Source organism: Typopeltis vanoorti, chromosome 22 (genome assembly GCF_054136105.1).
Source record: "Typopeltis vanoorti isolate ZY-2024b chromosome 22, IOZ_Tvanoo_1.0, whole genome shotgun sequence".
Lineage (NCBI taxonomy): Eukaryota > Metazoa > Arthropoda > Arachnida > Uropygi > Thelyphonidae > Typopeltis > Typopeltis vanoorti.
The window spans coordinates 969,000-993,592 of record NC_143570.1 but is presented as its reverse complement, the minus strand read 5'-3'; the positions used below and the strand labels follow the sequence as shown (position 1 = coordinate 993,592).

At 36.6% G+C, this 24,593-nt stretch overlaps 1 protein-coding gene across 4 annotated transcripts in view; it reads left to right on the top strand.

The window, feature by feature from the left end:
- The first annotated feature begins 24 nt into the window (after positions 1–24).
- LOC150094096 (HEAT repeat-containing protein 6) overlaps positions 25–24,593 on the top strand; it is a 446,924-nt gene continuing 422,355 nt past the window's right edge. For 2 of the 4 annotated variants that reach the window (XM_090412214.1, XM_090412215.1), the window contains exons 1-2: positions 25–351; positions 17,469–17,576. In XM_090412214.1, the coding sequence (XP_090268340.1) occupies positions 193–351; positions 17,469–17,576 (267 nt within the window). In that variant the 5' untranslated portion in view covers positions 25–192. The remainder of the gene's footprint in view (positions 352–17,468; positions 17,577–24,593) is intronic. The other 2 variants (XM_090412213.1, XM_090412212.1) reach the window with 1 other exon arrangement.

Here is a 24,593-nt window from a genome sequence, read left to right as displayed (position 1 = left end):
TAGGGTGGCTGTCACAGATTAACGTGCGATGGACGTTTGGTTATAGGCTGATGATTCCGTAATGTTAAACAAACAGCAATTAAAACAACGTGTGCCTGCTTTTTCAATCTTCAAAACTATGATAGAATTTTTAGTGTTGTCAGAAACAAACGCTTAGTTATCAAAATGTTATTTCTAGAAAACTGATAATAAATGCGAATAATGAATTTGCAGAAGTTAAATTTCCAGGAATATTGTTGTAAATTAAAAAGCATTTCCATAAGTAATAATGAACCGAAGTCCCAAGAGTTGCATAAAATTTTAGATGATTTGAATACTCTAGATTACCACGATGCCTTCTTAGACAAATCGGTAAGTTATCTATACTTGTAATTTAGTAAATCCCATACACGTGGTTAGGGTTATGGGCTATGCAGAATATTTGGATACAGGATATCAGACCTTATCACTTTCATTATTGTGGCTAACCTAAAAAATGCCTCTTGACTAATTTTCTGCTTCTCTACCTCAAAGGCAGATTACGTAGTGGAGAGGGGCCCAAGCAGATTCTCTGAGAGAGTTTAGTTTATTTAGATGGTTCCAGAGGAATATGGCTGTGATGACTAGATATATTATTATTATTATTCCTGATACTTCCAAGGAGTCCGAAGACTCATCGCGAGAGGACACCTACAACTGTCTCAACCAGTCATAATACAATATATATATATTGTATTATGACTGGCTTTCGGAGTTGTTCGCACAAGGAATTTAAACAATGCAGGCTTAAATTCATTATAGGTCTCCAGAGTCTCTCCGTCGACAACAGCGGCCCTCCCCCCCCCCCCCCCACGAAAAAAAAAAAACTATCGGAGTGGGGAAAAATAGCTAGATAATGACTATAAAATGACGTTACAAGACTATCCCTAAAATCAATCCCCAAATAAGAATAAGTCTGAATTTCTTTCTTAAAAAACAGTTTTGACAGTACACAAGTAAAATTCTTTTTCAAGATGAGGCAATGAACCGTCTGAGGTTTGCTAGTTGGCACATAAGAAAGCAACTTGGTTCACCTTCATTTTAATGGATGATTATAGAAGAAAAGAAAATAAACACTGTTTTGTTAAAAATATTCCAGAAAATGACCACACGTTTATTTACCACAATACAACACTGTATAAAATTACTTGATATTGCACTATACTTAAGAGATTTATATATCCCAGTTAAAGGTCAATTTTAGTATCGCTTCCAAGAACCCATATTAGTTGTTTCTTATCAGAGACCAGACATCACTACTATGGAATACTATGTTGCTAGCTATCAGTATCTGGTACAAGAATTATTCCATTTAAATTAAACTTGCCAAGAAATTATATTCTTGTTTAATCCTTTATCCAAGTGTAAGCAAACAAAGTTTGCATATGAAGTAACTTCACAACTAGGTTATTTGTATGTAGAGGCCGATGACGTCACATGAATTGCCATAGTATTCCATAATGCAAAGCACACTTTCTTAAAGAAATGTATATCGCTATGAATTATGGGAAGGTTCACTTCCCAGACCATTTTTGATTGAGATCTCATTCATGGTCAAAACTGGTCTAAGTTTGGAGTTGTTCACACAAGAACCAATGTAGCTTAAATTCATCATAAGTCTCCAGATTATTCCACTGACAACTGTGATTTCCCCCCCCCCCTCAAGGGGAAAACTGTAAAAAGGTGATATACTTTTTTAGTATTTGTATATAGGAAATATACAACTTCTGCATTAATTCAATTTTGGTGTCTCTTCTGGGTCTGGCTCCGAGTGATGAGACCTCAATAAAGGGTGAAACTGGTCTGACCCTATCCATGGTGCATGTGGAACCTCCCCCCCCCTCGCTCAGCTGCATTTTACAATTGGCAGCACATAGTAGTATATGACAACGAAACAATTTTGGCAAATCCAAGTTTATAGGTCAGACATTCAAGACTACAGGAGATATCCTGCAGCAATTTTTTTAATCATTATTTGAGAGCCCATTCCAGTAATGCTGGGGTGACAGGCAACATTAATGTTGCCTGTCACCCCAGGCATTGGAAAATAGCAAAAATGCCTGAACACCTCAGTGCATTCAGGCATAGATAGATTAGGCATTGATGTCAGTGTTATCAAGTCATAGTTATCAGTGGAATAATCTGGAGACCCATGATGAATTTAAGCTGCATTGGTTCTTGTGTGAACAACTCCAAACAACTTAGAACAACTCATCCTAGATAGTCTAAGCATTGAGTTTTATCAGTGGAATTTCATATTACCTATTCTGGTCTTGATTTTTATTGTGTTTTTATCAACCTAACAATATATGCTAACTTTGACAACAGACACAATTTTTATCCCCAAAAAAGGAGAGAGACCTGAATTCTGTGGATAGCTGGAGGCCTATTTTCTTAATCAACACAGATTACAAGCTATTCACCAAAGTGATCTGTAACCTTCTAAAATTGGGCATAGAGAATGTGCTTGCCAGTACTCAAGTGTACAGAGTTTCTACAGGTTGATGGACCTCAATCTGTTTCTGTTAAGAAATCTTCTTCACCTCGTGATGAACAAAGAACTCGTACTTGTGTCATTTGACCTGGGAAAAAAAGTGTTTGATAGTGTAATGCACAACTTCTACCTAGAGAAAGTGAATGTGGCTCTTTGCATAAGGGCAGTAATCAAAAGCATCTGTGATAGAGCAACAACATCTATCACCATAAATGGGTTTCTGATAGAACTTATTCCTGTATATAAAGAGAGAGAGAGAAGGGGTTTGGCAATTGTGCCTCATGAGTCTCTTTCTTTTCTCTCTAGTATTAGAATTTTTTTAAAATAAAATTGACAACTCTCATGCAGTGAGAGGAGCACTGGTGCTTCTAGGCTCCAAAGAGCAAGACTGTTGTACACTGCTTGGAAAAATGTCAATGGAAACCATAGTGTGAGGAACAAACAGTGATGGCACCCACCTTAATAAGATGTAGGATCTCCTGTGACAACTGCAGCAATACCTACGGGACATAATTTCCACAACTGTACGATAGCAATCAGTGGGAATTTTGGAGCACTCTTCCTCTAGGCATGTAATGGGGATCCTGGACTGCTGTGGGATGGACCTCCCTTGACCTCACCCAACACTCCCATCCAACAGATGTTCAATGAGATCAGGGCTCTGTGGAGGCCAGTCAAGTGTGGTGATGTTCAAGTTCATAGTTACAGCAGCTGCCTTCTGACACGGTGCATTGTCTTGCAGAAAGAGATAATGGTCAGTTTCTGTAGAAACACCACAAAGTAGGAGGCATATTCAAATCAGAATGTTCAGCTATCTCTTGGACTTCATTGTTTGTGGCACCACAAACAGAGGTCTGAGGCCAAACCAGGAAAAACAGGACCATTCCATCACTCTCCACCTCAAGATTTCATAGCTGGCCTTCACCAGACATCTGTCACACCTGTCCATCTGCTCGGTAGAGGGTGTAACAGAATTTGTTGCTCCATAACATATGTCTATTTCTCACTGTACACACTCTTTGCACCACTGAAGATGACACCGCATGTTGGTTTGGATAATGTAGGACTTGCATATTGCAGTCCTGCCATGAAAGCCGTTGTGAGCCTTGGCGTTCTGAATGTTTTTGTGCAGATTCGTGTTCCAGTCAATGTCTGGAACTCCACATTCAACATGTTGGCCAATGAATGGAAATTTTTACATATTATCCTACATCCCTGCTCTCATGTTGGGTGAGTATGGTGGGTTATCCACTGTGGGTAGCACTTGCAGTTGACTCCCTGCACTTTTATCTCAGTATAGTACTCAGTATAGCAGTACAACGACCCCTGTGAAAAAAGGGTATATGTGGAACTACAAGGGGGGTGATTATGAAGAGCTCAGGAGACAGCTTGCAGGTGTAGCATGGAATGAGGAGTTAGCTGGAAAAGAAATCAATGCAGCTTGGGGGATTTTCAAAAACTATTTAGTAGATGCAATGTCTAAATGTATACCATGGGTAAGAAGGTTAAATAAGGTAGGTGTGAGATGGATGAATAAAGAGATTAAGCATGCAATACAGAGGGCATTGTGGAGGCAGCATAAGAGAAGTGGAAGTAACCAATTTCATGAGGTCTACAAAGACCAGGCAAGGAGGGTGACTTGGTTGGTGAGGTAGCTAAAGAGAGGTATGAACAGCAGTTAGCTAATGAAGCTAAAAAGAATCCTAGGGAGTTCTTTCGATATGTAGCCAGCAAAAGAAAGAATGATTATGGAAGGATGACATTGATTGGAGGAAATGGTATAAAGACAGCTGTTGCAGAATGTGTGGTGGAGATACTTAATGAACGGTTCATAAAGATCTTTCAATCTTGTGAATGTGACTTCATGGAGAGATTAAGAGCAGTTGATGATGGGGAGGAGAGACTGACTGTAAGTGAGCAAGAGGTGTTTGGAGAGTTGAGTAAACTAGATGTAAATAAGGCTGTGGGACTTGATAATATATCACCGCATATTCTGAAGGAATGTGCCAGAGAGTTGACACCTGCCTTGACATATTTTTTTAATACGAGTCTTGCACTTGGTCAAGTTCCTAAGGAGTGGAAGGAGGGCAAAATTGTGCCACTTCATAAAGGAGGTGATCGAACTCAAGCATTAAACTATAGGCCTATCTGTGTGTCAGGTGTTGTGGTTAAGTTGTTGGAGAAGCTTGTGAGAAGCTTGTAGGATCCAGAGTTGGGTTGACAACAATGGTATAATCTTTGATGGACAGCATGGATTTGCTAAAGGGAGGTCATGTTTTAGTAATCTACTTACTTATGACAATAAAGTGACTACTTCCTTGGACAGAGAAAAAGGATACACAGTAATATACTTGGATTTTGCAAAAGCTTTTGATAGAGTACCTCATGATAAGTTGACAGTCAAACTAGAGCAGATGGTGTTGGATATTAAATTAGTGCATTGGATTGGAGACTGGCTATCTGATAGGTATCAACAAGTTGTGTATGGGGGTGCAATATCCAGGAAAAGGAAAGTCACTAGTGGAGTGCCACAGGGATCTGTTTTAGGACCATTACTATTTAACTTGTATATTAATGATATTGGCGAAGATTTGGATGGAGATATTCAGTTATTTGCAGATGATGCAAAGTTGGGACGAACCATAAAGAGTAGTGAAGATGTTGTGGCCTTGCAAGAAGACTTGAATAAATTGAGTGATTGGGCACGGAAATGGGGATGTGAGTTCAATGTTGCAAAATGTAAGGTTTTAAAATTTGGAAAACAAAGATGGGATGCAGAATTTATGCTTAGTGAGAATATATTGTTGGAAGTAGAGGAAATAAGAGATCTGGGGGTGACAGTGGATAAGGATCTAAAATTTAGGGGACACATTGCCAAAATTGTGAAGACAACACAAAGACTTCTGGGAATGATGCGGAGGACACTTACGTGTAGAAGTAGGGAGATTCTTGTTACATTGTATAAGGCTTTGATTAGGCCACACATGGATAATTGTGCTCAGATTTGGTCACCTGGTTTTCAGAAGGATGAAGAGATGTTGGAAAGGGTCCAAAGGTGGCTGACTAAGGTAGTTTCTGGCCTCTGGAATGTCGAGTATGAGGAAAGATTGAAAAGATGTAATTTGCAGAGTCTAGTGGAGAGAAGGAAGAGGGGAGATATGATAGAGACCTACAAGTTGGTAAGGGATTGTTATAGGATCAATGGTGGAGAAGTTCTACAGAGAATAGTGGGAGATCAGGGGAGAACCAGAGGTCATCCCTGGAAACTGTATAAAGAGGGTGCGAGTAGGGGAGTGAGAGGCAGGTTTTTTTCGTGCAGAGTTGTGAATGATTGGAATGCCTTGCCTGAGAGTGTGGTGTCTGCAAGGAGTTTGAATGTGTTTAAGACACCCGGTATGATGAGATGTGTGTGAGATAAAAGGACCTCCTAGATGAGTCTTTGACTCCATGAGGCCTTGTTTAATAATAATAATAATAATAGTATCACTGATTGTTGATCTAGGATGGCCTAATATGTCAACAATTTGCTGAACAGATTGGTCTGCAACATGGCATCCTATCACAGTGACTTTCAAACTCTGTGAGCTCCTTTCTCGCAGCCATTTCACCAGGACACAGTTGCACTGACTTGGGAGCATGTTCCTCTAATTTATACTGGCTAAAAACATGTGATTTGTTACATGATATAATGCCCCTTGACCATGGGAGTGTCCATTGACTTCTTTCCAAGCAGTGTATATACTGATGATGCTAATGATGACTTGATCTGCATTTTGATGATGATGATGATGACTTCATCTACATTTACTTAAGTATATAGTAACAGTTCAACGTGATCAGTGGTCTCTGTACTGATCCAGACAAAGTGAAAATCAAAATTTTTGGAAAATTCAACCCTTCAAATCTTCTGTATGGCTTGACCTCTGCTGGTAACAGGACCCATAAGAACATGCTCTTCCTTGCAAGCCCTTTGCTACTGACACAAAAGCTGCTGAATTCTTGTCATAATAATAAACTCATCCCTTTCAAGATAAGTTATCTCTCTTACAATGAAAAAGCAACAGCCGTTAAAAGCATCATGTTACCAATGTTAATATACACAATTAACATCAGATGCACAGGAATATCTTACTGTGCATCTTTTTCTGGACTTATACAGGAAACATGAGGTACACAGTGATTTTCTTTATCTCCCATCCATGCAAGGAGGGAGATAAAGAAATTCATATTTTGACAACACAGTTTGAACCATAAACAAAGGCTGGCATCAAATTATCCTTCAGGCTTACTAATTAAGTGTTTTGTTGGATTTTTCCTACCCTGTTTTGGTACCACTTACCACAAGGACCATGTGCGGGAGTGGTTGTGCCAGAATGGTGCTATTCAATATGTAATACACTAAAAATACACTTTTAACAGACAGATTCAGGTAATTTAGCTAACTCCAAAACAACCATATTAGAAACTTTTTAATTTCTTCAGTTTCAAAATGCCAGATCTGGGCATTAACAGACTGTACTTTACAAATATCAAAAACAGCTGAGGCAACCTTTCACCAGGATTTGGCTTTGAGGACCATTTTGTGACATAGGCCATAGAATTTAAGTGGTATATGGCACTTTTTCAATCAGTGCAGTGCATTTGGTGGAGGTTGGCTGAGGTGTTTAGGATCCCGGTGCCAACTTTCTCTTAGCTGATTCTACAATTTTTCTCTTAGCTGATTCTACAATTTTTAACATCCAAATGTGATATTTTTCTTAAAATATCACATTTGGATGTTACATAAAAACATCTCCTCACTGAGGAAAACAGAATTTATCATCAAATTAGGAACTGCTTCTTTGCCTATCTCCTTTGATTCTTGGAGGCAGGAAAAATACCTCTTGAGGTGAAAAGTCGTTCCTAAGGAAATGGTGTAGGCCACCAACAATTTATTGCATAACACAGAGGAAAATTAAAGTTGACATCATTCTTTAAGAGTATGTGGGCTTGAATGATCTGGGTTGCAAAGACTAACAGTGAGTGGTCCTTAGCTCTTTTTAGAGCCAGGTGTTTCCATTTTGTCCTCCCTTTTTTTTATTATTTTTTTTACCAGTTTATTGGTTTTTACAGCTTTCTACTCGGTGAAGTTATACTCTTGCTGTATCCCTTTCTTCGTTATTTAATTTCCTTAATATTTTGTAGGATATATCTTGTTTTCCATGTATGCCTTATATTTTATTAATTAATCTATCCCAAGAATCTTGGTAAGCTTTCTGTACTATGGTTTTAGCTATATTTTTTTTGTTTTTGCATATTTCTTCTGTTTCCTTTGTACGTTTTTGAAGGAATTTGATTTCTTTTAATTCATTTTCTATATCTGTGTTCCAGATTTTTAATGTTTTTCTTTTTAATATTTTATTTTTCTTTCCAATTACTTCAGAGGCTGCTTTATGGGTTATCTTTATTAATGTTTTCCATTCTTCTTCTATATCTTCAGTGATTTGGGCTTCTTTTAGGTAATATGTTAATCATGATTGATATAGCATTCTAATGCTTTCTTCTTGTAATAGATATACTTTGCATACTTGTTCTATTCCTAGTTTTTTTATATTTACTTCCTTTCTCCATTTTGCTAGTATTTCTATTTTATAGACTACTAAATCATGATCAGAAAAAATTTCACTTCCTCTCTAAACATGTACATCTCACACATGTGGAGCTAGTTTCTGATTATTAATGATATAATCAATTATAGATCTTGTTCCTTTGCCATTCCAAGTATATTTATTTATATATATATATATATATATATATATATATATATTTTTTTTTTTTAAAGTATTGTTATTTTAAAATTATTGAAAGTACAGAAGTCTGATAGTTCTTGACCATTATTATTCATGCAAATTTCTCCATATTTTCCTAAGACATTTGGATTGGATTATTTCCAATTTTAGCATTAAGATCTCCTGCTATTAATATATAGTCATTTTTATTACATTTATTTAACTGTTTTTGTTGTTCCTCATAATTTAAATAATGCTATTTAAATATCATAGGGGCATATGCTCCTATGATATTTAAATAGCTTCTGCTTATTTTTAATTTAACTGTTATAATTTGATCATTTACAAAATTGTACTTTCATATTTATTTTTCCATTTATTATCGATTAAAATGGCCACACACCACTAGAAGCTATGATATATTGGTCCACTTCACTATATGCATTGTAAAACCATTTATATCTTTTGTTCCCTTTAATATCTTTTTTGTTTCTGTTATAATGGCTATATTAATATTTTTAGTTTTTAGTTTTACCAATTCTAATTCCTTTGTTGTTATGCTTTGCACATTCCAAGTGGCTACTTTTAAAATGTCCGAGATTCCTAATCAGACATTACTTGGTCGTTTTCTGTTGTTTTTGGTCTGATGAATTTTCGAGTTTCGGCATGTGAGTTATAGAAATTTTTTATTTCGTAAGGTAACCAGCCTTACACAAAACCCTCAGCATAATATAAGATAAGCATTAAACATCTTTTATTCAGGATTTTACTGTAAATTTAATAACAGAAAATAATAATGAAGAAATCAACGCTAATATAAAACCAATACAATTGGAAGAACTAAAAGAAGTAATAAAAATATAAAAAAATTGAAAATCAACTCGATTAAATGGCATAAATACAAAGTTTGGAAATATGATAGAGAATATTTACATCATAGATACTTAAAATTAATAAATAACTGTTGAAGGAAATGTGAGGTTCCACCAGATTGGTTAAAAGCTAAGGTTATATCTATATTTAAGAAATGAGACAGAGATCATTGTGGAAATTACAGAGGAATAACATTATTAAATACAGGTTACAAAATTTACAGTAAAATCTGAATAAAAGACTTAGAATTATTATTATTATTATTACGTGACACCTTCAGGGAGTCCGAAGACTCATTGAGGGAGGGCAGCTACTCCACAACACTCCTTCTCCACTCAAATCAACCAACTACAGCTACACCAATGGCATCTACTGTCCACCACCACTAGCATTTTCACAGACAATCACAAACATCCATGCTCATGGCATGATTCGAACCAGCGGATACACTAACCACTCGGCCAACCAGGCCGGCAAACAATCTACTCTCAGAAGAACAACATGGTTTCAGACGTGGACAATCATGTATAGATAATATTTGTTTGCTAAAAAAAAATTGAAAAAAATGAGAATTTCATTTAGAGACTCATAAAAAAGGTACGATGCGAGGTATGATGCCTGAAAGCATCAGCATGCGGCAATTGTTATAATTAAGCTGGTGCTGATGTGGCTTGAGCAGCGTTTCTTTTACTTGCTGGCCTGGTTGGCCGAGTGGTTAAAGTATCTGCTCTCCAGCCAAATAGGCCGTGGGTTCAGATCCTGCCGTGGGCATGGATGTTTGCGATTGTCTGTACAAATACTAGTGGTGGTGGACAGTAGATGGCATTGGTGTGTTATGGTTAGTTGTAGTTGGTGGATTGAGTGGTGGCGACAGAGAGCTGTAGAGTAGATGTCCTCCCTCGATGAGTCTGTGAACTCCCTGGAGGTGTTATGTAATAATAATAATAATATGGCCATTATAGATTACGAGAAAGCTTTTGATAAAATACACCAAGAAAAACTGTGATATAATGAAAAAAAACGAGGATATCCATTACATTTGTTACAAGCTATACAAAGTTTATATAAAGATACAAAAATACAGTTACAGTTAGGTAATAAATTAACAGAACAGAATGAAATAAATCAAGGTATCAGACAGGGATGTAGCTTATCTCCAAATCTATTCAATATATATGTTGATCAGATTATTGAAAGTATGGAAAACAACAATAAAACAAGGTATCCAGTTAACCAGAAGAACTGTTATCAGTACAATGCTGTATGCAGATGATTAGATTATATTACAAGACAATGAAGATGACCTTCAAAAATCAGTTTACGAATTAAACAAAAGAAGCCAACAATACAATTTAAAAATTTCATGAAAGAAAACAAAAGTCATGGCATTTAAAGGTCAGGATCATGTAGATCAAAAATAGTTATAGAAAATAAAATAATAGAATAGAACAGATGACAGTTTAATTATTTAGGCTGCATAATAACATATCTAAAAGATAAAGATATAGATGAAAAAATAAAGAAATTTCAGAAAATCTGTGGAACAATTAAAAGGACACTGAATAAAAAAAAATAAAAAAAGATGAGAAACTCAGCAAAAATTTTATAAAGCAATGGCCACTCCCACTTTGTTATATGGCTCAGAAAAATAAATGGTTAAAAAGAAACATGAAAGTAAAATACAAGCTGCAGAGATGAGATTTTTAAGAACAATTAAAGGATGCACAAAATTGGACCATATAAGAAATGAAGATATCAGAAAAGAACTAGATATAACATAAATGAAAAGATCAAAGAATATAGAGAGAAATGGAAAGAAGATCTATCTAGGATGGAAAGATAATGGCTACCAAAAGAGATGTATAGATATAGACCAAAGGGAAGGAGAGAGAAAGAGACCAGCGACAAGATGCAGAGTTGCATCTTGTCACTGGTCTCTTCAAAGATCAGGCAAATGCCTGATCTTTGAAGAGAAGAAGAATAAGTTATATTGGTTTTTTTAAACTGTTTTTTAATGTTCAGTTTTATTCTTTATTCTCTTTATTCTTGTTAAGTTTTTAGTTTATTTATTTATTTTCACATGCAGGAGGAGTGGTATGGAATTTGTGGACGTGTGGAGTGAGTTCGATGGGCGAAAGGATTTATATAAGATGGATGGTTTGCATTTGAATGGATTTGGTGTGCAGAGACTTGAAAAGGTGTTGTTGAATGAAGTGGAAGTGGATGTGTAGAATCAGGGAAACTAGAGTTATTAAGTGGGGGGGGGGAGTAGATATGCAAACTTTAGGGAGATAATTGAGTGTATGAATATGTGTAATATGCCCGAGCGAGTACGAAGGACAACAAATCAGAATGGGATAGTTAGCATAAGGCATCAAAATAGGGATGAGACAGGGCTGCTGCAATTCATGTATACTAATGCCAAAAGTATTAGGAACAAGAAGGAAGAATTTTTGGCCTTGGTTGGCACTTCCAGGCCACAGGTTATTGGCATTAGTGAAACATGGCTGACAGATGATGATATAACTATTGGGATTGAGTCTGAGGTGTATAGTGTGTTCAGGATTGACAGGGAGAATAAAATGGGGAGAGGAGTGTTATTGATGATAGCTGATGAGCCAAGCAGAATAGAAGTTGAACTGCAGAATAGAGAAAAGAGCACATTTGAGGCTATTTGGTGTGAGATTGAGGTGCAGAACAAAACATACAATTGGGTGCTGCTATAGACCAGGTGATGGAAAAGATGGTGATGACAGTATGCAAAAGCAAATAGAAGAAATGAGTGGAAGGAGGGTAATTATTATGGGAGATTTCAACTATGGTAACATTGATTGGAAGGAGGAGAGGACACACGGGAGGAAGGAATTGGATTTTATGCAGTTATTAAGGGATAACTATTTGCGACAGCATGTAATGGAAAATACTAGGGGGCAGAGAGTGCTTGATCTAGTAATTGCATCTAAGAATTTGGCTTTAACGAATATGACCACTTTGCCACCAATTAGTGAGAGTGATCATAGGTTCTTGACTTGGGAGGTGGCTAAAGGTGTGGAATTTACAATTAAGACACAGTACCTGTGGAATTATCGGGCTGGTTAGTATGACAAGCTTAGGAGTTTGATTGGTTCAGTGCCATGACATGTAAAACTGCAAGAGCTGGAGTTGATAGTGCATAGGAGGTGGTTAAGAACTGTTTGCAGGAGGCAATGGTTAACTGTATACCTAGAGTCCGACTAATAAATCAAGTAGGGGTTAAATGGATGAATAACACCATTAAGCTTGAGCTGCAAAAAAAGAAACCACTGTGGAGGGAATTTAAGGAGAAAGGTGACCAGCAGGCACATGAACGGTATAAAGCACAGGCCAGAAGGGTAACGAGTGTGGTAAGAAAAGCAAATGCGGATTATGAAAGAACATTAGCCATGCAGGCTGAAGAGAATCCCAAACAGTTTTTTCGATATGTTGCAAGTAAAAGAAAAAATGTAAATAGCTGAATGATTTTCAAGAATGCCGATGGTAGGGAGGTAACCGAATCAGTTGATATAGTGGAATTTCTGAGCGAGCACTTTGTAAGAGTATATCATCTAGGTGGTGACATTGCAGGAATGAAAGAACCAACAGCTTATACGGGAATTGTGGTAAATGAAGTGGAGGTGAATAATCTATTGCCAAACCTCAGTGTCAATACATCTGTGGGATTGGATGGTATACCAGCTCGTGTCGTACGAGAAGCGGCTAAAGAATTGTCACTGCCATTGACCATTTTGTTTAATTTGAGTCTCGGGTCTGGGTTAGTCCCAAGGGGGTGGAAAGAGGGGAAAATAGTTCCATTGCATAAAGGAGATTCCAAGACTGCTGCTGTAAATTACCGACCGATCAGGAATCGTTGTCAAGGTCTTGGAGAAAATAGTCAAGAGGCAAATACAGGATTGGATAGATGAAAATGGGGACAGCATGGTTTTGTGAAGGGTAGATCATGCCTCAGTAACTTGCTCATGTTTTATAACACAGTGATGGCTGAACTGGATAAGAGTAATGGGTTTACAGTGATTCTACTGGACCTTGCTAAGGCCTTTGACAGGATACCACATGGAATTCTAATCAGTGAACTGCAGCATATGGGGATGGATATAGGGTTGGTGAGATGGACAGGAGGGTGGTTGATAGAGAGATATCAGAGAGTAGTTTATTCAGGCGTAGAGTCCAAAAGATGGCCTGTGACTATTCTGTTCTTGGACCACTGCTGTTCAGTTTGTTCATTAACGATATAGGAAAGGATCTGAGAGGAACTGTTAATTTCTTTGCTGATGATGCAAAGTTGAGTAGATCAATAGTGAGTGCACAGGATGTCAAAATTTTGCAGGATGATTTGGATAGTTTGGAGGACTGTGCTAAGGAGAATGGATGTCAATTTAATGTGACAAAATGTAAGGTTATGCATTTTGGAATGAAAAGATTCACAGCAGTATATATCACATTGGTGGAACTATACTCCAGGAGATTGAAGAGGCCAGGGATTTGGGAGTTTTGGTGGATATGGAGTTGAAGTTTAGGGGGCACATCGCAAAAGTGGCTAAATCAGCTCATCAAATCACTTGGTTGCTGAAAAATACTTTAACAAGCAGAAACAAACAGGTTATTGTTACTCTGTATCGAGCCTTGATAAGACCCCATCTTGACTACTGTGCCCAGATATGGGGACCAGGGTTTCTTATGGATGGGGAGGAGGTGGAGAGGATCCAGAGGTGAGTGACCAAGATAATAGCAGGTCTATGGAATGAACCTTAGAACAGGTTGAAGATTTGTGGGTTGCAAAAATTGGTTGATAGGCAGAAAAGGGGTCATATGATTGAGACATTCAAATTACTGAATGGTTTATATAAGATTAATTCAGAAAATATTTTTGAGAATAGGACTAGGGGCCATACATGGAAGCTGGGCAAGGGTGTTAGAGCTAGGTTTTTTTACTTGGAGAGAGTGGTGAATGAGTGGAATAAGCTGCCTCTGTTGTGGGTGTCATGACTATAATGAGTTCAAGGCGAAGTATGATAGATACTGTGTGAATGTCGAATAGTTGTTCTTGACATGATGTTAGGGCCTCCCTCGATGAGTCTATGGACTCCTTGGAGTTGCCTGTAATAATAATTATTATTTTTGTGACTTTTCTTTTAAAGTGCAAAAGTCAGACAACTGTTTTAGAAATACCTGGTGGGTCAAGCTAAAACTGGTCAGCTGAGGCCTCTTTCTCTCCTCTTTTCCTATCTCACTCTCTGTCACTGTTGAATCTTAGCACAGATTTTGTTCTCAAAAGGCCAATGATGAGAGACTTGAATTCATAGTATATACAAGTAGTAAAATGGTGAATCATCATATGATTAAAATATGCTGGATTAGAGAATGTTGTAGAAAATACTTTCACTTGTTATTTAACAATATACTTGTTGTTTCAGCCTTTATTATATGTTTTACAATATATAATAAAGGTCAAAACTAGTCTGGGTAGTGACCCTTCCTATAATGTTCTTATATAATGGATTATTGAGGTAATTGATGGCAAGTCAACAGTCTATGTATACAAGTAGACTAATTGTGCAGGTAATTCACATGCAAACTTTGCTTATGCTTGGGTAAAGGAAACAAGAATATAATTTCTTATCAATTATAATGTGTGTTATTTATTTTGTTAATTTTATTATGTTGCTTAATAAAAACAATATAATAAAATTATTTTGTATGGTATGTTGTGTGGTATTTTTGTTGTCATTTTGTTTATTATTATTTTGTTATGTATTGTACCTAGTATTGTTTTATTCTGTGTTTTCTTATCTGCATAGTGCAGATAAGTATCACACACAATCACATGATACTGTTGAAGAGCAGTAGCTGTCAGGTACTTGAACCTAAATTATATATACTGTGTATTAATCCACAAAAGGATGTGAATTCATAACATATTAGTACTTTGAATGGATGTCCGGACAAACTAATGGTTGATGATAATGATTACTCCACATGCATTTTTTTTTTATCCAGTTTGAGACCATTAACTTGCTTATTAGAGACATGAAGTGACTTAAAAAAAAGACCATATTTAGTCTACAAGACAAATGTAGTATAATGGGGAATGAAGGCCTTCATGCCAGCGAGGCTAATTTCTTTGACTTTCTTGGAGGAGGGATCATAATTGAGAAGCAGTAGTCAAACCATGGAAAGGAGGAGTAAAAGTTCTGGAAGTTATCCCACTTGGTACTTATGTAGTGCCAAAGAACATGAGGTTGGGGAGGATATTTTGTATGAGAGGAGACTTGTACATGGTTGTGATCTTGGTTATGGAGGGGAAGAGTGACATCTGTTCCATATCTCGAAAGAGAACTAGTTGTAAAGAGATCGAAGATGCTGGGGGAGTGGAGGGGGATTGTGATGAATTTGGATAGATAGTTGTATGATTTGTGTTATGTCATTGTTTATACAAAAACTTTCACATCTCATCCAGCTTGGCTATTGGTATTAGAAAAGGGGAGCCAGCTGGAGTTTTTGAAGTTAAGGCCACCTAGGAGTATCATTTTACTATTTGGATAGCTGGATAGAAGAAGGTCGAGCTTCATGGATAGGAAGGAAAAGAGGTCAAAGTGATTTGTGGAGTTTGGAGATGATTAAATGTAGCAGATAATTGTTACTGAATGAGGTAAGGAAATCTTTAGCTGGAGGAGCTCAAAAGCCATTCTCTACTTCCTTTGCAAGTAGTGCAAAGGAATGTCACCCTTGTGGCAAAAGGAATCGCAAAGTGTAATTTGGACATTGAAAGCAGACTGTGGTTGATGTGGCTGCATTGGGTTTCTGTCAAGAGTAGGAGGTCTGGTTCTGGTTAACTGTAAGTGATGACATTCATCATTTATGTTGTAAGGGTTATGACCTATTTTGTATATTGTGTTTGGGTTGGATTATTTGAGGGAGATTTATTTCACTTATAGTGTCTCCACTGTCACTGTTTCATTTTTTGGTTCAGGGTTGGATAAAAGGAAAAAGTGAGGATATGCAGTGAGTGGAGATAGACTCTTTGATATGTCACCCATATGGAGAGCAACTAGTCCCGTGGCCTTGACAGTGCCTTCTACACACCACATACTACTACTCAGATTCAATCTACAGGCATAACCTGACTGAGTATGTGTAAGCAGGATTATGCACTAGCTGACTGGAAAATCTCTGACTCATTACTGACATGTACTATCTGGTGACTAACCTGATTCACCACCAACATATACACTTGAAATAGAGAAGGTTTTGGGTCTTTACACATGTTCCTTATGCAACTTGATGGGTGTCACTCACATTACATGGAGAAGAGAGGGGAGCCAGAAACTGGAATCCCTATTTTGGAGACAAAACATGGCATTTGCCACCCAGGCTCAAATAAGCTTGGTGATGTTTCACTGTGTGATGAATTTCATTTTAAGTTTTTTTTTTTTTTAACTGCAGTTATGTTTGCCATTGTCAAAAGGAAAGAAGAAAGATTCTTTTCTTGGATGATATATCTAATACACAGACATCAAGATGTTAGTTGCTTCAGCAGTATTCTAAAAATAGTCTAACCCAGCTCTGAACTACTGTACACAGTTCAGATTCAGTTATTTAGACTTTTGAGGAATGAAAACCTCTGGTAAAGGTCCAGTGAGTAACCAAGATATTATCATTAATATGGAATGTTAACAGCGAGATATATTGAGGAATATAATTTCCAGAGTCTGATAAATAGATTACATAATCATCATCATCAGTGGTCCTAATGGACACTTAAGCACCCACAACCTTCCAACTATTCTTGGACTTCGCAATCGTAACTCGAGGATAATGTGGTTAGCCCTAAATTGATTACATAATAGATCTGATAAATAGATAAATTGAGACCTAAAGTTGGCAAGTAGAGTTTATTAAAAAGATGACAAAGATATTTTTTGCAATGCAAAATGGAGTTGAGAATCCAAAAATAAGATGCAGTCATTTCCTTATTCCCAACATAGTTGGGAATAAGGAAAAGTGGATGGATTTGAATAAAGAGATCATGGATGAATAAATACCACAGGGGTGAGGAGAGGTGCAACCAGGAGCATGAATTTAATGCATAATATTCAATAGAACTTTCAGAGTAGATTTTTCATTTCACAGTGGTTCAGTGATAATAATGGTAGATATTTATTTAATAAGTTTCTTTATGTAGATATGATAATTACAAATTTTAAACTTGAGTAATAGTTCTCTTTTCTAAATAATTTTTAAATTCTAAATTAATTTAGTAGATGATTTTATATTTTAAGGATGCAGAAGAACTGATCAACATATCTATTGATTTGCTAGATAAAGGGAATGATCATCTTTTGTCAAAGTTTTGTCACTTAGTGTCAAATATTGTTAATAAGCAGCAGGTATGTTTTGAAATTTATCATTACAATCTAAAGTAAATATTTTAGTAGGTATTATTTCTGGGAAAATTCCCATGTTACTCCTCCAAAATAAACTATTATTTTAATGGCTAATATAGCCTACTTTCGTTTAGGAGTGCCCCTTTTTTTTTACAATGTCATTGGGTCTTTACTGAAATCTTAGGGCATTACATATAACACTTCAGTAATGCCCTAAGATTTGAGTAAAGAGCCACTAATTTAAAAAAAAACAGTGGCACTCCTGAACGAAAGTAGGCTATATTAGCCATTAAAATAATGAACGTTTTAGTATTTATGAATTCAGTTAGAAGTGCTTTATAGTTAATTTGTATTGAATTAGCTTTTAAGTTTGTTGAAGAAGAAGAAGAAAGATAGGTTTGAGTTAAGTGATTGAACTTTTCTAGGTCAGTTTTAATGATTTTCAGAGAGTTAATCGATGAACTTGCCGGCCTGATTGGCTGAGTGGTTAGTGTATCCACTCTCCAGCCAAAAGGCTGCGGATTCAAATTCTGCCATTGGCATGGATGTTTGTGATTGTCTGTGAAAATACCGGTGGTGGGCAGTAGACGGTGTTGGTGTAGACAATGCGGTTTGCTGTAGTTGGTGGATTGAATGGTGGAGACCCCTCCCTCAATGAGTCTTTGGACTTCTTGGAGGTGTCGCATAATAATAATAATAATAATAAAACTTTGGTTTAGCTAAGCAAACCGCCCCTCCAACTACAAAAAAAAAAAAAAGAAAAAAGAAAAAAAAGAAATTGTTTTTAACTCCATAACTTACGTGAATTGACAAATGCCTACAAAAAATAAACGCTAGGTAGGATTCGAGACAATTGCTTTTTGTCAAGCAGTGTAGAATTGCACTCATATATTTTTTATTGAATTCAGCATTTTGAAATTCAGATTGACAGCAGAGTTTGGCTGTCCAATAGATGGTAAATATAGTTATTTTTATTTGCAGATATCAATATGAAAGTCCATTTTAACATCAAATAGTTCATAGGAACATTGTTCTTTGGATATTGATCTGTGAAAGAACATTGTTCTCTGATATTGTTCTGCAAAGGAATATTGTTCTCTGAAAATCCTGGGTCATCACAGAACACCCAGGATTTTGGACCAACATTTTTATTTATTTATTTTTTTTATTATGCTCCCACCCATGAAATTTGCAAACCATAGTATATTTTGTATTGTGGGTCGGCTAAAGATTTTTTTTTTCCTATTTTATCAATTTTATATGATTTTTTGTATTTTTAAAATAATTCAGAAACGCTGCTCTAGAGATCAAACATGGACTTATTTCAAGCACTTCAGGCCTCTAATAAGCAGGGCTTTGGTCTCACATCAGGTGAAAAAATTCATCTCCCACCTGAAGACAATCACAAACATTCATTCTCATGGCAGGATTCAAACCCACAGATTTTAGAGAGTGGATACGCTTGGCCAACCAGGCCATCTCCCTCCATATGAGGCACCTGTTTGTAGTGAAGGGGACCTCCCAGCAATGATACTAGCCCGTTTCTTTCTTGCTCTTTATCTTTGCTTTCTTCGGGTATACCTTGCTCTACTAGAGAAGTAAGACAAACCACCAGATCCTCCCACAGAAAAAATGGATACATCAGTAATAACTGGTGTATCCAAAATAACTCGAACTCACTCATTGATCATAATACATGTTATGAAGTATTGAATTTTCTTTCAGATGGAGAGATGGACACCGGTTGTCAATACCTCACAAAATCTAATGAGAAATATAAACCTGACATAATTCTTCGTAGACTTGCCTGATTTTCAGGAAGTCATCAACTTCCTGAAAATCAGGCAAGTCTATGAAGTCCAAAGAATAGGAAAATTTATCCAATGGAATTGTCGTGGGCTTCACAGAAATATTGACGATATCAAGCACCTACTGCAGAAACACAAACCTATTTGTTTCTGTCTGCAAGAAACATATTTAAAACACAGCCAGGATTCTACCCTCAGGAATATTATTCTAGCACACAAGTATGGAATCAGAAATGATCCTACTCATGGTGGAGTAGCTATACTAATGGGCAGCCACACTCTTTTCATCATATCTAGCTTAATACTGCTGTGGAAGCAGTAGTGATTCATCTATCTGTGGAGTTTCTTATCACAGTATGCTCAATATATTTACCACCAGATTATGAATTCAATGAAACGGAACTTGTCGAACTCATATTGCAACTACCTCAGCCTATACTCTTAATGGGCGACTTTAACAGACACAACACTCTGTAGGGTAGTACCAACATGAATAGGAAGGTTGTATCATTTAGCGAATACTTGACAACCATGACATACCTACCCACTCTTACTGTGCAATCGATCTTACAGTCTGCTCTGCAATAATTTTTTCCACTGTTCACATGGGCTGTTGATGAAAACACCATGTTCTCGTACCCAGATGCTCATGTGGAAAATAGACCAGGCTGACTGGAATGCTTTTTCCTATCTTGCAAAATTCAGTACTGAAGCAGTCACCATGTCACAGATTGTATTGTCTATGCAATAACCACAGCAATTCCAAAAACACATCATCCTGATTTCCATTCTATCCAAAGCCTTCCTTCCAGAATGACAAGCAGCCAAAAAAGACCAAGATAAGAGCATGGAGTATATTTTGCAGATACCCTACTACAACAAACTTAATTGCATTTAAACATGCTTTGGCCAAAGCACGACACATCAGAGTCAAAAACAATCTTGGATCCAATTTACATCATCGATCAATCAAACAACTAGTGCTAAAACTCTATGGGATAAAATCCAGAGGATAAAAGGTAGATACAGAACACATCAGCTGTCTACCTTGGAACATAATAGATGTATCATCGCTGATCCCAAAGCTATCGTAGACACTTTGGGTGAAAACTTCACCAGAATCTCAGCAACAGCTTCATACCCCCATGAATTTTTAATATTAAAAGAGCAACAAGAGAAATAATGATTAAGCTTCTGTACCAAAGACATAGTGCCATATAACAAATCATTCATTAAAGAGGAACTCAAAGGAGCTCTTTTGCTATCTCAACCTACCACAGAAGGCATGGATGATATCCATTGTGAGATGATAAAGCACCTTCCATTATCTTCTATGGATCCCCTACTCTTATTATATGACAAAATATTTACAGAGGAACGGTCTCTGGCCTCTTGGCATAAGCCAGTTATCATTGATATCCCAAAATCCAATATAGGCTAATAACACTGGCCAACAAAAAAATTTTTTTTTCCTGCTGATTATGATCTGACACTTGTTTTTTACTAATTTGGGTGCGCTGATTTCAAATATCAAACCCATTTTTCTCTATCACGTCAAGTTTTTCCTCTATGGCATTTTCTTTTTGCTAATTTGTAAGTTTTTGATAGTTTTAAGGAGGCAGTACTATTTAGGGGATCAAAAAAATCGATTTTTTAATATTATTTTCTGAAAGTATGTACTTTTAAAAATCTGTTCCTAACTTTTTATCAAGAAATTCTAAAAATTCCCGAAGATATAGCCTATTATTCAAAGTGGTGCGCAGATCAGAATCGGAGCGCTCACCGCTCTCGCTTGTTAGTAAACGAATAAATGTGTAAGAACCTGCAACGGCATGTACTGGTGCTTTGCATGCGAGAGAGGCCAATAACCGACCTAATACATTTAGGTGATGAAAAGTAGGTGATGACAACTGCCTAAAACTAATGAATGCTATATGCATCATAGCAGACAAAGAACGATCGAAATCAGTCAATCGTTAATCGATCATGAAAGTATGATGAGTGCTTATAACGTTTCAATAAAGTCTCTGGTTTTTTTTGTCTTGTTAATTGCATGTTAGTCGGCAGTGAAGAAAATACATCATGTCTACTACTCAAAATTGTGTCAATAGTGTAGATTCCTTCTGCTACATTTGTGGCAGCTTTACTGTTCCCAGTCAAAGGACAGATATCACTGATTTCATTAAGAAAGTGTACTTTGCATACTTTGATGTAAAAATTGCAGATCAGGACAAGTCATGGGCTCCAAATAAAGTGTGTAAGTCATGTGTAGAAAATTTACGACAGTGGAGCAAGGGAAAATGCCAAAAATTAGCTTTTGGCATTCCAATGATTTGGCGTGAACCGAATAATCACGTAGATGATTGCTATTTTTATTTAGTTCAGACTTCTGGTTATAATAAGAAGAATAAGAAAAAAATTGTGTATCCAAATCTCGACTCAGCAATTCGGCCAGTTGCTCATTCCAATGAAATAGCCGTGCCAATTTATAAAGGACTTCCTTTACTTGAGAACGAGCATGATCGGGATATGCCAGATGTTCTTGAGGAGCAAGACCCGGATGTTGATTTAGACAATGAAAATTTAATTTCTAGTTCTGGATCGCAACGTTTTACTCAAGCGGAATTGAATGACTTAGTAAGAGATTTGGGCCTATCAAAGGAATCATTGGAATTGTTAGCTTCAAGATTAAATGAAAAAAACTTACTGGAGCAAGATACGAAGATAACTTTTTATCGTAGCAGGGAAAGTAATCTTGTACAATATTTTAAACGTGTGTGGGTTTGTTTACTGTAACAATGTGTCAGGTTTACTAACTGAAATGAGTGTTGTACAATATCATCCAAATGAGTGGTGTTTATTTATCGACAGTTCAAGCAGAAGTCTCAAGTGTGTTTTACTACACAATGGGAATATATATGGCTCAATTCCTATTGGCTATTCAGTCCACTTAAAGGAAACATATGAGGACAATAAAAAGGTTCTGAAGTTATTAAAATATACAGACCATAACTGGATCATCTGTGTGGATCTTAAAATGGTGAACTTTTTACTTTGCTTTCAAAGAGGATATACAAAGTTTCTGTGTTTTCTATGCTTCTGGGATAGTCGAGCTAGAAACCAACACTGGAGTCAGAAACATTGGCCTCTTAGAATATCCTTAAATGTTGGAGAACAGAATGTTATAAATCAACCTCTAATTGACAGAGAAAAAATCATTTTCCCACCTCTACACATCAAACTAGGTCTTATGAAGCTGTATGTTAAAGCTTTAGATTTACAAGGTGACTGTTTCCAATACATATATGAAAAATTTCCACGACTTAGTTATGAAAAAATTAAAGCTGGTGTATTTGATGGACTGCAAATTAGAACTTTAATGAGAGACCCAAATTTCATCAACTCTATGAACGAAATTGAGAAAGAGGCCTGGACTTCATTTACGATGGTTGCGAATAATTTTCTTGGAAACAAAAAAGCGTTCAATTACAAAGATCTAGTGGAAACAATGCTTGAAAATTTCCAGCACCTAGGTTGCAACATGAGCATAAAGCTTCATTTCCTATACATCATCTTGATAGATTTCCTAAGAATTTAGGTGCTGTAAGCGATGAACAAGGCGAAAGATTTCATCAAGACTTAAAAACTATGGAAGATCGGTACCAAGGAAGATGGGATTCTCACATGATGGCCGACTACTGTTGGAGTATTCAAAGGGATTGCCAAAACAGAACACACAGCAGAAATTGCTACAAACAAAAATTTATTCCCTGAAACTCATGTGTAAGTAAAATTGTTATTTTTTTATAAATATTCTTGTAATTTTTAATGAATATTGTTAAGTAGTTATGTATCTAATTATTGGCCTCTCTCGCATTCAAAGCGCCAGTACGTACCATTGCAGGTTCTTACGCATTTATTTGTTTACTAACAAGTGAGAGTGATGAGCGCTCTGATTCTGATCAGCGCACCACTTTGAATAATAGGCTATATCTTCGGGAATTTTTCGAATTTCTTGATAAAAAGTTAGGAACAGATTTTTAAAAGTACATACTTTCAGAAAATAATATTAAAAAATCGATTTTTTTGATCCTCTAAATAGTACTGCCTCTTTAAAACTATCAAAAACTTACAAATTAGCAAAAAGAAAATGCCATAGAGGAAAAACCTGATGTGATAGAGAAAAATGGGTTTGATATTTGAAATCAGCGCACCCAAATTAGTAAAAAACAAGTCTCATATAAAAGTCAGCAAAAATTGTGTTGGACTGTGTAATTATTGCCCAGTTGCTCTGACTAGCTGTCTATGTAAGGTCTTGGAAAATATGGCAAATGTAAGGCTGCTCTGGTATGCAGAAAGCAACAAACTTCTTTCCAACACACAATGTGCTTTTCATAAACACCGATCAACCTTGGACCATTTGATGATCCACTTAGAAACATGCATAAGAGATATAATAAATTTAGTTTAATCCTTTATCCAAGTGTGAGCAAACAAAGTTTGCACCTGAAAGTATCTTCAGGACTGGGGTAAGGTGATACAACACCAGGGAAACTCGTTGCAAAGGTGTAGCAAGCTACCAACACTCCTGTCTCAGTATCTCCCTTAATGCAAAACACATCTCCTTGCAGATATGTCTAATGTTATGCATTAAGGGAAGGGCCACTACCCAGACTAGTTTCGACCTTTATTGAGGTCTCTTCAGTGGGAGCCAGGCCCAAGCTGAGATACCAGGCAGAAGCATTCGCAGGTCATCTCTACCTATAGGAGTTGCCAAATGGTGTGCCACCCTTTTTTAATAAATTACTCTGGATTTAGAGAAAGATGTTGAAAGTTTATTTTTCACTTGGACAGGAGTGTTGGTAGTTTGCTACACCTTTGCAACGAGTTGCCCTGGTGTTGTATCAACCTACCCCAGTCCTGAAGATACTTTCAGGTGCAAACTTTGTTTGCTCACACTTGGATAAAGGATTAAACTAAATTTATTATACTCTAACCAAGTGAAAAATAAACTTTCAACATCTTTCTCTAAATCCAGAGTAATTTATTAAAAAAGGGTGGCACACCATTTGGCAACTCCTATAGGTAGAGATGACCTGTGAATGCTTCTGCCTGGTATCTCAGCTTGTCTCAGCTTGGGCCTGGCTCCCACTGAAGAGACCTCAATAAAGGTCGAAACTAGTCTGGGTAGTGGCCCTTCCCTTAATGCATA